The sequence below is a fragment of the Ptiloglossa arizonensis genome, chromosome 4 (genome assembly GCF_051014685.1).
Source record: "Ptiloglossa arizonensis isolate GNS036 chromosome 4, iyPtiAriz1_principal, whole genome shotgun sequence".
Lineage (NCBI taxonomy): Eukaryota > Metazoa > Arthropoda > Insecta > Hymenoptera > Colletidae > Ptiloglossa > Ptiloglossa arizonensis.
Genome location: NC_135051.1, coordinates 18,332,098 through 18,349,878, shown reverse-complemented (window position 1 = coordinate 18,349,878; position 17,781 = coordinate 18,332,098). Strand labels below are relative to the sequence as shown.

Below are 17,781 nucleotides of genomic sequence, written 5' to 3'. Positions count from 1 at the left end.
GGTAACGCGGCCCGGTAGGTGGCGCGCCGAGCAAAAAACACTCTGGTGGGGGTAGCTCCCCGCCGACCTTGGGCGGCCAATTCATTTGGCCGTGACTCGCGACCGTGGAAACGACTCTCCTGTCGAAACCGATCGGTGTTAGCGAGCGTTCCAGTCTATCGGATGCAAAATCTGGTCCCGATACTACCGTTACACATATCGTGCTCTAATTTAACGATCGTTCGTGTCGCGTTATCGCGTCCGCGCGGTTTCGAACAATTCGTTTCGAGCGATTTCCGTTGCCCGGGGCGTCGTGATTCGTTCGATGCATTTTTGTTTACCACCGAAACTAAACGAGTTATTCAGGTTGGCCTGTTTCGAGCGGCTCGGCTTGCACCAAAAAGAGTAGAAGGGCGGGGGAGGGGAGGTGAGGGAGAGGAGGAGGAGGAGGAGAAGGAGGAGGTTCTCCGCGGTCGAACCGCCAAACAAAATAACAAAAGGACATCCTCGTCCGTGCTTGGACGGTCACGTGACCGTTTCATCCACGTTTCGTCGTCCGATATTCGTATCCGTGTTTCGGCTCGTCGGTAAAATTATAACGGCGACGTTGCTTGATGACGAGAAAGAGAATCGAGCTTGTCGAAAAAAGAGAAAGAGGGCAGGACAGTGTCAAAGACCAGAAAAATGACGGAGGTGGGGACGTAGAAGGGAATGTGTGGGGAGGCGGTGGCGGGGGAGCGAGTAGGGAGTTCCAGGGGACGGGGAAGGGAATTGGTAAAAGGAAAGATGTAAAGGCGGACGTCGACGAGGCGCCGGAATGCGGTGGAATGTGCTTTAACGGTGCGAGAGAAATTCAATTTGTTTATTGCCAGCAGCATGCGAATCGTCCCGGACCTGATATTTATCGCGAGGGCCGGGTATCCTGTTGTAACACATCGGGAATCGATTAACCGGTCGTTGGTAGCGATGGGAGCGATCCAACGACACGCTCGTTAACCCTCCAGTACTGGTCGTCTGAGTTGTGATATTACGAGCAGGACCGTATCCGGAGATTGCGGGGGCCTCGCTGTTACTGTGTCGATCGAATTAAAAAGTTATCACATGTTGACCGTTTTAGAGTACAACGTACTTTAAATTATAGTTCTTTTATAGTATTAGACTTTTATACTTTTATAGCATTACGGTTCTATAGTATTACAATTCCTCTTTAGTATTACGATTATTCTATGATACTGTCAAAGAATTGTAGTACTGCAGAGATATAGCAATAAAGTACTATAGTTATTCTATAGTATTATAGCTCTATAGTACTACAGTTTTGCTATAGTAGTATGCTTCTATAGTACTACAGTTCTTCCATAGCAGTGTACTTCTATATTATTACAGTTCTCTAGTACTACAGTTCTTCTATAGCAGTGTACTTCTATAGTATTACAGTTCTATAGTACTACAGTTCTTCTATAGCAGTGTACTTCTATAGTATTACAGTTCTATAGTACTACAGTTCTTCTATAGCAGTGTACTTCTATAGTATTACAGTTCTATAGTACTACAGTTCTTCTATAGCAGTGTACTTCTATAGTATTATAGTTCTATAGTACTAAAGTACAGTGCTATACTTCCATAGTACTACAGTTTCTCTATAGAGCATCGAAAATTAATTCAAGATTAATTCGAGTCAACACGAGAAAAGTTAACTCGCCCTTAGAGATTGCAGGGAGATTTTCAGACGTTGGCCTCCGTAGTGTACGATGTATCATACTTCAAAGGCTTACACTATTCGGGAAATTACATTTTACCGCACATGTTAACTTTGTCGAGTTTCCAACGTCAGCTTACCAGAAGAACAAGATATCCTTTTAATCTGTATCCAGGTAAATTGTGTAAACCTCGCTCGGTGAATTTCGACCCCAGTTTAACCTTCTTTTGTGCTCGTTACAGCAGTGAAAATAATAATAAAAAAAAAAAGGTACAAAATTCATGAATATTTAACAAACCCGTATATTAAAACGTGAATTAATAAAATTCAGGTTCGGGTCAGGATGGATCCAAAGGCCCCTCCCTATCGTGGGCAGATTGAAATAATCCTCCCGGATCATTAATATTCGTCGTTCATGGCGATCGAGTGTTTTATTTCCGATATGAATTGTAAAGAGGCATCGAACTTGGTGCAATCGATACGCATTGTTTGCGATCGTTCAATTCGGCGTATTGATACGAGGGAAACAATTTCTGACGTCATTGTGGTCGATGATATCTGAACGCGTCCAGTCCCATCGCTAGGTCGTGGGCAACTAGGACTCACTGGCAGCGATTTAACCCGCTAATTAACGTTTCGTTAATTACGTTGTTTATTCTCGCATAGGGCGCAGCGCGGCTCGCCACCGTATAATCCTCGACAAATAATTAACTCATTGATTAGAAATGCTCTCGTGTACCACGACCACCAATATACCGTGTCACGGTCTGTGCACCTGCAACTATTAGCGGTGGGAATACTGTCGGATCGATAGCACCGATAACGCATAATAAACATTTTGTCATTTTGTTTCGAAACGATTTAATTGCTTGGGAATTGAACGTCGTCGTAAACGATAACGATAATAGTAATAATTCATCGATATCAACGGGAGGAACCATTTGTTGCAAAAAGTTTACATTAACAGTGGAAAAAAATAGAGGAATGACAATGTAAAATGAACTGTGACGAAATTTTTCTTAACTCGAACGTTAAACGCCCATAGGCGTTCGGAGCGTATGCATACTCAATGGATGAGAAGGTCTCCCGCACGCGGAGTATGTCTTGCGTTGAAGTTAGCTGCAAAAGGTTAAAATAAATTAAAAACACGAGTTTCTCAATAAACAATATGTTCCCCCTTTGACATCGATAATTTTTTCCATTTGTGTCGCGGAATTGGTTAACTTTGAAATTACTTCCTCCTCGATAGAAATCGAATTGGAGGTTATATTTTGCGCGTAACACGGTTGCCGAAACGACCACAATGTCGCCACATGTATTAATCTCCGATGGTCACTGTACCGAACAATTACTCAATTAATTTTATTCGACCTTTAAATGCATATTGCAGAACTGCAACGTATTTATTAGCTACGTTTCTCATCCACCATTGCACTTTTACGACCTGTATTTCTCAATTTCAATTTATCGATCCACAAAAACAAAAAATACTTTTTTCAATTTTATTTGCAACTCTTTACAAAAACAATACCTTTTCCAATTTTATTTGCAACTCTTTACAAAAAAATACTTTTCCCAATGTTATTTGCAATTCTTTACAAAAATATTATTCCTTTCAATTTTATTTGCAACTTTTTACAAACAAAATGATTCCTATCAATTTTATTTGCAACTTTTTACAAACAAAATGATTCCTATCAATTTTATTTGCAACTCCCTACAAAAAAATCATTCCTTTCAATTTAATTTGCAATTATCCACGAAAAAATCATTCCCTTCAATTTAATTTGCAACTATCCACGAAAAAATCATTCCTTTCAATTTTATTTGCAACTATCGACGAAAAAATCATTCCCTTCAATTTAATTTGCAACTATCCACGAAGAAATCATTCCCTTCAATTTTATTTGCAACTTTCGACCGAAAGGACTCCGCATTCAAGAGTCAACGTTTTTATTGCACGAGTGCGAGGATACAGAGAACCACCCCATTCCCCCTCCACTTTTATCGATCACGATAATCGAAGTACCAGCGTGTTTGTCGAAGCAACCTGCTCGAAAATTTACGGTGCGTCTATAGTGGTGGGGAGTGGCAGACCGAAGAAGTTAGGGTCCCCCACCCAGACGTTTGGCTTTTTCGCCGGTGGTTCCCGCCACATCAAGGACGAATTCGGTCGTGGAACGATTTTCGAAATCCGATCACGTACGCGACGTCGCATTATATGCAGATGCACGCCCGTTTCGAGAGAGCCGGGCTTTCCTTTTTTCTACCCCCCACCCACCCTTTCTCCCTCCCTCCAGCGAACGTGAACACGGGAGAGCTCTATTGTTTGCTAATGGCCGCTCTTTCAATAATTCGGGACCAATCATTACGGACGAACGACGCCACTGGGGCGGGGTGGGGGAAAATTGCTGCGAAATAAAATAACGTCGAGAAAGAAGGGAAAATAAAAGAAAAAAGAAAAAAGAAAAAAAAAGAAACTAACGTACCTGCTGTGACCGATGACAGAGACAGTAGCAGCCAGGTCGATGACACCCACACAACGGCGCAGGCAAGCCCACCGTTGCAGAAATCACGGCGCATCCTCAGCGCATCAAGTGATTTTTTAATCAGCCGCTATATCTGAAATTACAATAATAAATATAATCCTTCGAGAATGAAAAATCAACGTACGTGAAAAAGTACGAGTTTCGATCGAGCTCGCGAAAATACCGTCGCGAGAGTGGTGGTGGTGTGGAGAGGGAGGGGAGGGGGGATTATTTACCAATTTCGAAACGACGTGTTACATTACCTGTACCGCGCGGACAGGTAACTCATGAATATGTAAAATGTGATCGGTCGCGGCGACCACCGTGAAATCTCTATCGTTTGTCGAGCACAGACACAGATAGTGAATTTCGACAGTTCGAATCGACGTGGTTTGCAATTTTACGAGAAACTAATTCAATTGTTCCTAGTCGGAGACGAGACGGGAAGGTTTAATTTGGAAATTGACCGCTCATTGACCAATACTTAATTGCTGACGAATAAAAGAGATCGATCGAGGAGGTGTAGATTATACTCGTAGCCACCCCGGATTCGTGAATATTCAACGTGCCTTTTCTGTGCGTTTGATCAGTTCGGGTAATTTGTATATGATCGGTATTGATGTGATCTCCAATCTCGTAAGAAATTAACTGAACAAGCTGTTGGAGAAAATAAAAGGTTCTATCGGAACGAAATTAACGAATACCTAACCTCTGACGAACGAAAGTAATCGTTGAAGCTGTGCACCGTTGATAGCCACCCCGGATTCATGAATACCACGATTCAATCGGTTGTAACATCCAAACGAATTTCTGTGCACTGACGGATTTTTATCGTTTGTTGAACAGTAAACGGTATAAAATTTGAACAATTTTGTACGAGATGAACACAACCTGGTTCGAGAGAAAGAACGGTGTTCATTGGAATCGAATCGATTCCCTCGAGTATTGAACACTTAACTCCCAAGTGAGTAATAAAAGAGATCGCTCGAGCTATACCTATTCGTCCAGCTCGTGAATATTCGAACCATAATTTCTGTACACCCGGGAGGAACATTCGCGGAAAGTTTAAACGATCCACGTTGAACGCGGACGATTTTTCAACAAATGGATTCAACGTGGTGTACCTTGAGCCCCGTGCAATGTAAATTCCATTAGTTCGTTTCATTCGTATCGATTTCATTCGCTCGAACAACAAGCGCTTAACTCTCGACGGTGAGAATAAAAAAATTGGATTGTTAAAACGAAATAATTAATTCATTCCCGTCGAAACGTACGATTCGATGTTTCCGTACGCGAGGTATTAATATTTTAGACGATACGTTTCCGTTTCTGTTTCTTTCCGCACGGAAGCCGCTATTAAAGTTTCCCGAAGCCGTGCTTCACGCGCCGAGCCAATAAAAGCCAAGATTATAGATCCGTAATGGAAAAAGTTTCCCCCGAAAGTCAGAAGTCGTCGACTCGAAAGCGCAAAATCGGACACCTTTTCATTTCTCCCGGACAGTTGGAATTAAAAAATTAAACACCGCGCACGTACGACTGCGAATGTCCATTTTGCGAGACGTCGGAAAATTATAGTTCTATGGAAAGCTCTAGAAGGCTCTTGGAAGCTCTAGGAAACTCTAGAAAACTCTATACTCTACAAAATTTTACTCTATAATATTCTACTTCAGAAAACTGTACTCTAGAAAACTCTACTCCAGAGAGCTCTAGAGAACTCTAGAAAACTCTACTCTAGAAAATTCTACTCTAGAAAATTCTACTCTAGAAAACTGTACTTTAGAGAACTCTAGAAAACTCTACTCTAGAAAATTCTAGTCTAGAAAATTCTACTCTAGAAAACTGTACTCTAGAGAACGCTAGAAAACTCTAGAGAACTTTAGAGAACTCTAGAAAACGCTAGAAAACGCTAGAAAACTCTAGAAAACTCTAGAACACTCTAGAAAACTCTAGATAACGCTAGAAAACTCTAGAAAACGCTAGAAAACTCTAGAAAACTCTAAAAAAATTCTTTGAAGTACATTATACACTCCAGTAGTCATCACCCGGAACCTTTTCAATTACATTACAATAGAAATAGCGGCCCGCCGAGTCCCCGCTCCCCCCGTGCCCTGCGTCGTTTCAGTAAACAGAAATTGAAAACGACGATTCGCAAACAACGCGGTAAAGTATTCCGGACAACGGGCACGACGCTGATCGATTTCATTGGCAAGCCACAGGTCCGTTTCCATCTCGTGGAGGCGAGAGTTTTCCAAGAATCGCAAAGTTAACGCGTTCAATTTTATACCACGGTTGACTGCCGCCAGAACAAACATTAATAATAACCCGCGGTTTATTATTAAAGTACGTACACTTGATACCAGGCCAATAACGATTCTCGTTTCGCTATTCGTTATTAACTCGTCTCTCGGGACCGCTCGGTACGTTATTATCGCAGGGGGACGAATTTTTCCACGCGTGTTTGTATAATGAAAATAAAAACGAAGGAAAAACCTGGAAAGCGGGGGGCGTGGGTGGGGAGGGGATGGTTTGGCTGGATGGATCGGAGAGAGACGAAATAATTTGACTAATGGACGCCCGGTGGACGGGAATGCGAAACGCTCTGATTAATTTTGCAATTCAAGACCGTCGACCCGCAGGGGTTTATTGCTTCGCGGTACCGCTCTTAACGGGTGGCCGGAAAATAATCTTTTAATTCCGCGACGCAAGTGGCGCAATCGGTAAAAGTATTCCCGAGTCACGGATGCGCCGGCAGTTAGGATACCCGAGCCTTAAAAGGTGGAATAACAATGGACGTTGCGTCCTCTCCCTTATTCGTTATGCCGCGGGGAATATTCTAATGCATTCTTCTCCGTTATTCATGAGACGAAGTCTGCTTCGAGATCTACGAATTGTCGGGGGCCGTATCTCGTTTCTTTTCGTTCCCTTTGTTCCTCGTTACAACTTCAACCGGTGGAAGACGTTTCTTTTTATTCTTCGTCCCTGGCTCACGGATATTTTCGTCGCAACCTGAGTGAAAAAAGAAGAGTGAGAAAGAAGACATTAAAAAAAAAAAAAAAAAAGAAATAGGGGGATCGTTTCCCTCGTCTGTAGGAAAATCCGTATCGACGAGGTTAACTTCATCGATACTTGTTTCGTTCGCTTTGTAGTACGTAGAGGGACACCTAACTGAATCCAATCAATTTTTCTCCTAACCGATACAGGGGGTTAGGATGTTCCTATCAGGGACGATAGGATTTCGAAGAATCTTCAAGGCGACGATACTCGATTTATTGAACGTTTTTTTCTTCATGGAAACATTCAAGGTCACCTTGAACGTATAATTTTTGTTTTCAAGTTCTTTAGCTTCTTGCTGATTCATCTTCGTACTGGCTAGCTAATGGCTGAAACAATTATAGGTTACGCGTGAAAAGGAGAAACTTGAGAATTTATACTAAAAAGAAAAAGTATGCAAACAATTAACTATCATCACCTTGGAGGTCCTCCGTAATTGTAACAATCACGGTGAAGAATATTTCAATTAATTCACTAGATATGAAAAATTAAGTTAGTCAAGTTACACGGTCCACCCTGTATTTACGTAGTACCATACTCACTGCCTATCACCGCCATTTTTTACCTCCACGTATTTGCCAAATTTTTTCCTATCTCGTCACTCAGTCACTCTAAAATTAATCCTCCGAGTGTTTTGCTTTAATCTCGGGACCTTATCAGAGTTTCCTTTTAATAAAGATTGTCAAGACGAATATTTTTCCGTGGAAATTCAATTTTAATCCTAACTGGGGGAGGAGCCTACCCCCCACCACCCGCCACCGGTTTTCTTCCCTTTTACGGCGGATATTACGCGCATCGATTGTTTCGTTTGGTTCGTAACGTTGATGCGCGAAAAAACCAGAGAGATTTTATGCACTTTATACACGAAGTGTTCCGGAAAAATATTGACACTGTCACGGGGAAATTTTTACGTGTATAGTACGCGCGCTGGTAGATTGCGTCTCGGGTCGTGGGCGGATTTTATTCATTCAAGAGCAATCTCCTCGTTCCACGTATTCCCGAACGAGTAGGATCTGCTGCGACCCAAGAAGCAATCACTCCACGCGCGTACAGTACATATCAAATGGCTTATAATATATAAATAACGTTTCCATTCGACTATTTCCAAGAACGACGGAGTATTTCCTAGTCGTGTTACTGCTTGAAACTTGTACAAAATTATATTTACAAATTACAAATTATATGTACAGTTCGCGCGCGAGAATATTACATCTGGGGTGTTCTGGAGTATCCTACTCGTTCAAAAGCCATCTCAATCGCGCACGATGACAGAAGTGTATCATTTTCACGGTCCATTAACGAATAGAACCCTTCTTGACACCAGATGCAATCTTCCCGCGTGGGTATTATACATATCAAATGGCTTATAATTTCCGAATGATGTTTCCAACCTACTTTTTTCAACGACGACAAGGGAACGGCTCACGACTGCGTTACTGCGCGAGTGGTATGTATAGTACGCGCGTGGAAAGATTGCATCTGAGTTTCTAACGTGTTCTACTCGCTCAGGGGCCATCTCCGAGTGCGAAGGATGAATATACGCGTACCGACGAATGAAAAAAACCTCGCGATTACTCTAGATGCAATCTCTTCGCGCGCGTACTATACATGTACCTAATGTGACCAGTTCTCCGAACTCCATATCCCGAATATAGGAGGAGAGAGTATTAAAAGAATCAGTTTTGGTAAAAAAGTAACGTACGGTGCAAAATTATCGATAAAAATTTATAATTGCAACAATATCTTAAGAAACGTGGCTCAGAGCTCTGAAAACTCGAAGAAGTGTTACGTCTACTGTGCTAAGAACTATGACGAATAAGTGATGATTCTTCGAAGGCAAAATATATACTGCATATTGTACTGTGCTACCATTTTCAAATAAAAGTTGCCATTTTTTCACAGCACCCAGTATTTCGGGACTCGTGCGAGGACGGGGACGAAACTATTCGACGGTGAAATTACCAACGGTTACATCCTTTGGGAAGCCTTTGAATTTAGGGTGCAGCTCGTTGTATGAATAATGCATCGAGAAAGACTGTAATGCGGCTTCGACCGCTCGAGCGTCATGGTAATTACATCGATAATCGCGTTCAGATTACATTTGCGGTTGTTGCGTCGCCATTACTCCAAAATGTCCAATTTCTGCACGACACGACGCTGGTATAATTGATACCTCGGGACATCGTTGCATTCTGGGGCCACCTGCAGTCCAGATTCTGCGCAATAATTTCACAAGAGGGGAACGATCCGAATTTACGTGTATCAAAAGTGAAAACGAATTTTCTCCAATTAAATAAAAAAAAATAAAAAAGAACAGCTTCAAGAGAGAAAGAAATTGTCGACTCGATTTAAGCAGCGCGTCTTCTTTCTTTTCAACAAACGTTCGAGCTCGTGCGACTTCTTTGAAACTTGACACGTAGGATGATGCAGAAAGAAACCAGATGCTTTCAAAGATGCATTATTCCGCAATTAAGTTTCGCACGAAAGTGAAGTCTAATCCAATTCGTAAAGGAATTTTCGCTGCAATATTTTACCCCAGCTAATTGATCTGTAGTAATCGTTCCAGAATGAACTTGGTTATCAAGCAGTAAACGTTCGAAAGTGTTGTTGATTGTTTATGAATCAGTTTGTATTTAATCGTAATTTCATACGGTTAGTTTGCACATCTGTCTGAAGGATAAAAATGTTGTTTTCACGGAGTTTACAGTTTGGAATAATTTACTCGGGGAAAGGAACGATCGACTGTTTCTAAATCGTTGGATTCAACGTCTTGTATTTTTAAACAAATTTCAAAACCAGCGAAACGATAACACAAACCCATTCCAATATTACCTTCACTTTCAACATCCGACCCTCTGGTATTTTTAAACAAATTGGAAACCAGCGAAACGATGACCGGAACACTCCACAATTTTACGTTCGCTCGCAACATTCAACGTTCCACTATTTTCAAACAAATTGGAAACCAACGAAACGATGACTTAAACCCCCCTTTAATTATACCTTTCCTCTCAAAATTCAACGTTTCGCTCGTTTAAACAAATTCAAAACTACCGAAACGACGACTCGAACCAACCCCTGTAATTTTACTTTCTCCCTCAAAATTCAACGTTTCATTGTTTTCAAACAAATTGAAAACCAACGAAACGATGACTTAAACCCCCCTCTAATTATATCTTTTCTCTAAAAATTCAACGTTTCGCTCGTTTAAACAAATTCAAAACTACCGAAACGACGACTCGAACCAACCCCTGTAATTTTACTTTCTCCCTCAAAATTCAACGTTTCATTGTTTTCGAAGAAATTCAAACCTAGTGAAACGATGACTTAAACCCTCTCTAATTTTACCTACACTACACCGTGTTCCAATTTTAGCACGAAACGTGATCGATGCAATGTAGAACGACCCCGAGACGTTTTCAGACACATCGAGGAAGGGGGGACGGTCCATGCACGAGAAGATCGCCGACTCTCTCAAGGCTAACTCCCAGGATGTGGGTCACTTCGTCATCGGAGTTCCTTCCGGGTCGAGAGCGACCCTGCTCTCTCGCGTTGACTTTCTATTGTCATATTCATGCTCGATACCACGTATGACGGTGTCGTTCGTGCGTCATCGGTGGAACACTTTTCGTTGTAACGTACTTTTTAAACGAGTTTCAGAGTAGGGCCCCGACGCCCCGGATGATCATCCAACGGGGGTCATCGGCCGCGATGGGCAATCGTGTACGAGGAACGAAGTCGAATACCAGAATCGAATCAGTGGACTACTTAACGCGTTACAATACTTTCCGAGAGATCGTATCGGTGCTGCTTTCATCGAAGGAAATAGTTATTTAATCGACGCAATGCGCAATATTGCATTCGAATGTTTTTTCCTTTTTTTTTATTAGAGAAAACAGAGTAAAAGTTATCTGGTACGATTCTTAACAATCGGTTTACATTCAAGGAATTTCTGAAACATCGAAAAATCACACGAGGTATTCGACACTGTAAAAATGTTTCTTCAACAGTCAGAACACGGATCGTATGGTCTTAAAACACGCGTTCGTCTCTAAAAGAAATTTATTCTAATTTTTTTTTTCTCGCTTGTTAATCGCTTCTCTAAAAGAAATTCATTTGAATTTTTTCTCCAATTTTCTTACAATACTTTCTTTCCTTACAGGTCGCCGAGTAAAAAGCATCTTCGTGCTCGCTGGTATCCTTGTACGAGTCTGATAAGTAGCTCACTGGTACGAATGTGGGTTTAATGAAAATAGAAAGTGCGTTTGTATCATCGATGGTCTGCGGCTAACGATGGGCATCGAAGTCTCTCTGGATCGAATAATTTCAAAACGTTTCGCGAGTGGAAAATTCCAACGACTCCCGAGGATCGAGTCCGAATTAGAGTCCCGTTTAGAGACGAGTGATAGCCAACGATCAAGCATCGAAGTCTCCGGGTCGAGTGTTTTCGAAACGTTTCGCGAGCGGAGAATTCTAGCGGATCTGTGATCTCGAAGAGTCTCGAAAATCTCCGAAAGCTTCGATCTTACGAAAATTCCGGGTCCTCGAGTTCTTTGATGCCTTCTTTCACGTCGCCTTATGTAACGTTGAAACAGATGGTCACGAAGTTACGACCGCTAGCGTGCATTGTGGCCTCTGCATAACAGATCGTCTTTTTACGTCGTTGGTTTACAACTTCCTACATTTTTTCCGTACTTTCTTTCTCTAGAAAGCGGCATCGTTCTTCTGGTTTCGATAGCGACTGTTTTCGAGCGACGAACGAATGACAGGAAAATCCCTGACGAAAAATCATCCTCAGGGTGAGTCCTTTAAAGGTACACTTTGGTGATCGGGCTCGAAGAAATTAATGTTTTTCCTTACATTTTTGCAAAGTATACACCTTTGAAAATATTTGGTCGAAAGGATTTCCTCGAGTTGGTAAAATTAACAAAGTTACAGATGCTCAAAGAGAACAGTGCACGGAAGAAAACTTTAAAACGTGTTTTCAAGATGGCTGACGGTATATCTCGAGTTCCAGCGGATCGATTTGCTTCAAATTCCGAGAGAACCTTCAGTAAACGTCTCTTTGTTGCTCGAACCACGGATTTCAAAATTTAATATTTTTAAATATTCTTCCTACCATTTTAAAGACGAATACAACAGGAAAAAGTCGATACTCGAACTTCGAAAGCTCTGCTTTTTTCAATTTTCCAGATTTTTCTCCCTTGGTAGTTCAAGTTATAGCCACATTCATACTGATCGGGATGCTCATCGATTTTTCCATTTAGCACGCGCAGAACGGTAGGAATTACCGTCGACCAATCGGACCGATTTTTCAAGTAATGTTCCGTTCAATATTGCAGAACTCGTGCAATGTTTATTATTTTCGTTGACAAAAAATCGTGAATCTAGCGTAAATATGGAGAAATACACCCGAGAAAACTCCACGCCTAAAAGTTTGAAGGTTTCTTTGGTAAAAAATCGAGAAGAAATCGTTTTTCGACCAGCGTTCGATAACGCTTGAAAATTTCAAAAAGCATGGGTTCGTCCGGGGAAATGGATTCTATCTGGACAATAACGGCCATTGGCTTTCATACCGGAAGCCAGAGCACATGCAATATGCATACTCGCGATATTGTGCCCATTAAGAAGACTACTCCGCGCGCCACGGTTAAAACGTAGGTTTCCCGCCCTTCCGTTCAACAACTTTCCACTCCGAGCAGGCCGTTGTTCTCGCCAGCTGCTGAAACGTTCCACGACGTGCCAAACTCTTCACGCTGCGTATCTACCGACGAGTCCCGAACAACAGCTGGCGAGCTAACGGGTCTGTCGTTTCCCACCGTGCGGATATTATCGCGCGGCGCTGTCATTGCGTTCTTCGTTTTCAACGAACGACCAGGCCTACCTCGAGTCCAGACGTTAAGGGGAGTATCCATTAGAAAGGCGATTCTTAGTGTAATTAGCGGAATTTTTCTTCTAACCGAAGAGTCTGAAGATCGTGAAATATTATAGGTGCATTTGTCGACTTTTGAACACATCGAGCAATTACGTAAGCAATTATCGGAATTTTTAATAATCAAAAGTCCAAGGGACACGGTTGTGAAATTTTTGTGGATGCAGTTATTGATTTTTAAATACATCGGGAAATTATGTAAGCAATTATCGGAATTTTTAATAATCAAAAGTCCAAGGGACACGGTTGCGAAACTTTTGTGAATGTATTTACTTTTTTTTAAATATATCAGGCAATTATGTAAGTAATTATTGGAATTTTTAAAAATTTCTATTACAAAAAGTTCAAGGAAAGCAGTTGCGAAATTTTGGTAGATGTAATTATTGACTTTTAAATATATTGGGCAATTACTTAAATTATTATTGGAATTGTTAAAAAATTCAAAAGGTTAATGAATGCAATTGTGAAATTTTATAGATGTATTTTATAAACGTATTGGACGATTATTTAGGTAATTGGTGGACTTTTTTTCATTGGAAAGTTTATGAAAGGAATTGTGAAATTTTTTTTTAGACGCGTTTATTGGCTTTTAAATGTACCGGACGACTACTTAAATAATTATTGGAATTTTTTAGATCGAAAGGTTAAGAAATACGATTGCGACATTTTGTATATATTCATTGACTTGTAGACGTCCTGGACGATTATTTATGTAGATACTGGAATTTCTTTAAACAAAAATGTTTAAAGAACGATATTACAAAATTTTTGAGAACCTGCTCATTAACTTTCAAACCTGCTTGTAACCCAAGATTTCGAGGTGGAGAGTCTGACAATAAGTGGTTCAAGGTACACATACTACTTCATACAAGGACTAGAAGTGGCGAGGTGGTCGAGGAACGCTCGAATGTATTGCAAACTGTCAATTTTGCGATCAATAAATTTAAGAATAAAGTTAATAAAATGCAGTAAATTAAATTATAGAAAAAATAATTTCTTATCGAATAAATCATTATTATCTCTGCTAATGGATAACAATCTATCCAAAAAGAACTCCAAATAAAGACTCGAAATCAATAAATCAATATCAGTGAATAAATAAAATAAAGTAAATTAAATTACAGAAAAAAAATACTCATTTATCGAATAAATAATTGTCACCTCTAATACGTGCAATAACGAAATTCTATCCAAATCTATCCAAAAAGAAAACGTTATTAAAAGAATCAAAAATTATTAAATTAATACCGATAAATAATTTAGAGCTTTGAAACACTCGTAGTAAACATCCTTGCAGTTTACAAACAAGTCTGTCTCGGTTCCCAGGGTCATCGTACACAACACGATGACGAAACCCCATGAAAAATTCAGCTCGCCAGCCTCGAGAAACCTTAAAACAGTCATGGCCGTTTTTGGGTATCGGGTAACGCAAGATGCCTTTCCAACCCAGGTGAAATAACATCGGTTGCCATAGTCACCGGGGATGGTCGGTTCGGTGATACCATGGTGCAGAGAATTAAACGTGGATCTACTTTCGAGACGTGTTTCGAAACGGGTCTCACCTCCCGATACGTTGTTTACAGAGAAAGCGGCAAGAAAGTTGATTTTGAAGATGCCTGAAACTTTCTGAAAACGCAATCCTCGCCTACCGTGGTTGCTGCGAAATTGTTCGACGGAAGTTCGAGCGGCAAATGGCCGCCAATTTGCCGTTTCACCGCGAAACTCCGCTGCTTCCGCGGAGATCACTTGACACGCTCGGTTCTGTTGTTTAAATCGTTGGGCGAACATACTTCCACACGGTGGTTACGTATCCTGGCCTCTGTACGAAAGAATTTTTAACAACAATTCTAGCCACATCGATAACAATTATAAAAATACGGTTGAATGATAACAATTAACTTCCTTCGCACGAACTCGAATTAACGTTCTTCCTTTCATAGAATAAATTTTTTAATCCCTCTTGTGGAACAAGTTTTTAACGTTTAAAGGTTGCAAACTTGTAAATTGTATCTCCAAAGTGATCCTAAATGTTCAATACTTGCGAAACTAACGAATTATTTCACGATTGTGACGTTTCGACGATTTTCCTCGTCTTATGTACTGTGAGGAGTTGGAAAGATGGCATTCGAGAGAAATTGTTGCTTGTATTGGTTCAAATTGAAAACTAAGGAGTGTTTACATCTCTGTTATAGTTCAGAGTCTACCAGAACCTCCACCATGGACATGCATTGTCGCTATTGGTCGAGGAAGGTCGACAGTGACCAATAGCGTGAATGTGTGTCCGTGGTGGGGGAAGTGGTAGACTAGAAAGTAGAGTGGGGATGTAAACACTCGTTCGTCTTCTTATAGAGGGACGTTCCCCTTAATTCAGCAGTCATCTTTCCAGTTCCCAACTGTACCATTATGGTTGTTCCTAGTTCTCTGTTAGTGAGCACTAGAGGGATTGTGTTCTGTTGTAAAACAACAAATCTGTTGTAGTATATTGTATATAACGACAGGAGGAAATTATGTAAAAAATTTTCTAGTTAATAGGTGACGATTTAATTGTAATTCCTTTGACTGTGCCAAAGGAAAGTAACGATGTGAGAGATAAAAAAAAAGAAGCTATCCTCGTTGAGAGGACACCAGTGCAGAGCTAGTCATTAACTGCCAAACGATAGTCAATTGTCGACGCTCAGGGACGTGTTTCCAGCGGATACTCGGCGAGTAGCTTCGCATGCAAGGCCAGGGCATTTGTTTACATCCACCGACTCGTCTTGTTGGACCGACTACACCGGCTAAGAAACCAGCGCCAATTTGAAAAGCACACCACGTACCAACTTCGACGGAACACCTCATCTTAACCTGTCCCAAGTACAACGTGCACCGCGCTAAATACAAAATAGGATCCACGCTGAGAGATAACGTCGAGAATGATAAGATGTACGAGCTGTTTAAATTCGTTAAAGAAACGAAGACAGTAATTTATAAAGATACTTAAAAAAAAAGTACTATTTAAAAAAGAAATGGAAAGAAAGATTCTCGGGTGAATGGTCGGTCAGACACGTGAAACTACATTTGTGAAAAATTAAACAAAAATGATTCTCGGATGAATGGGCGATCGAACACGTGACTATATTTTTCAAAAATGAAAAAGAAAGGATTTTCGCAGGAATTGATAGCCAAACACGTGAATCTGTGTCTGGAAAAAATTAAAAAAAAAAAAAAAATTGCCGGAGGAATTGGTGGTTAAACGAGCGAAGCTGCGTTTTCAAAAAATGAAAAAAAAAGGATTTTCCGCGGGAATGGGCGGTGGAACGCGCGAATTTATATTTTTAAAAAATTGAAAAAAGATTCTCGGAGGAGCAAATGGCCAGACCGTGAATCTATATTAAAAAAAAAAAAAAGAATTCTCGTTGGAATGCAATGGTCAAACACGTGAATCTGTACACGTTTACGAAATTGAAAAGAAGATTCTCTGATGAGTGGGTGGTCGGACACGTGAATCCATGTTGGAAAAAAAAATCAAAAAAAAAAGAAAGAAAGAAAAAAAAATCAAAAAAAGATCCTCGTGCGGTCGTACGTTTCGGTCGGGTTCAGCCACTGTTCACGTTCCCCTGATTCATGGGACCGCATTCCTCGGTAACCCAGGGGACCGATCGTCTCTTCTCCGGTCCACGACGAAGTGACCAGGTTAACGGTTCACGCTATGAACCGTCGTGCGAAACGGTTCGGCCACCCCTACAGCAACGCGCACGACGAAGGGGACACCGCGCATTGGGGATCGGTGTCAGGAAGAGAACGCCGCGGGTCGTTATGTTCCGATCTGATTAACGCGCCGATATACCAGCGTCTCCGTTTCTCACGGGCCGCCCGACGGATTGCACGCGGAAACGTTCCGCAGCCTATCGCGTGTTCCAGATCATTTCTGAACGGGCTGCCACGCGGGTAGAAAGTTGGACAGGCGGCGAACGCACATTTTCCACGCGCTACTAATGATACCGTCCCCCGTGCCTCACCCCCCCTGCTCCATCGAGCATTGTACCGCGGCGTGAAAAGAGCGGCCTCGAGAGGAGTCATCCGCGACAGATACCGTCTCGTGGAACGTGCGCGCGCCACGACAGCGGCGGTGGAGGAAGAGAGGGGGAGGAGGGACGAAACAAAATGGAAAAAAGAAAAATAATAAAGAAACAAACAACAACGAGAGGAAACGTTCCTCGAGCATGTGTGTCGCGCGCGAAGCTTTTGACTCGCTTTGTGAGCCCTCCCCCTGTTCCGAGCGCGTGCCATTGTCCCGGCTCGCGAGTAGAAACAAGAACGAAGGAAAAACCCGGGAGACGCGAATTCGCGGCCGGATGCCTTTTCGCGAGACGAGGAACAATGGCCAACTCGGCATTCACGGGACAGGATGGCGGAACGTTTGAACGAGATTCTCAACCCGGCCACCTTGTGACACGATTACGGGACGGGACTAGAATCGGGGCGGGGTTACAGCGAACCGTTCGAGGCCACTCAACTCCTCCCTTCGCGACTAGGAACTTCCCACCGTCGCGTTTAAGCTCCTCCTACTTTTGTACTGCGTCAGACGTTGTTCGAGAGGTCCATAGTCAGGG

General features: G+C 41.8%; 1 protein-coding gene across 1 annotated transcript in view; it reads right to left on the bottom strand.

Moving 5' to 3' along the window:
• Positions 1-17,781, bottom strand: part of LOC143145971 (uncharacterized) — a 36,697-nt gene that overhangs the window by 11,417 nt on the left and 7,499 nt on the right. Inside the window, exon 3 of the mRNA XM_076309861.1 lies at positions 4,168-4,300. Coding sequence (XP_076165976.1) covers positions 4,168-4,261 — 94 coding nt within the window. The 5' untranslated portion in view covers positions 4,262-4,300. The remainder of the gene's footprint in view (positions 1-4,167; positions 4,301-17,781) is intronic.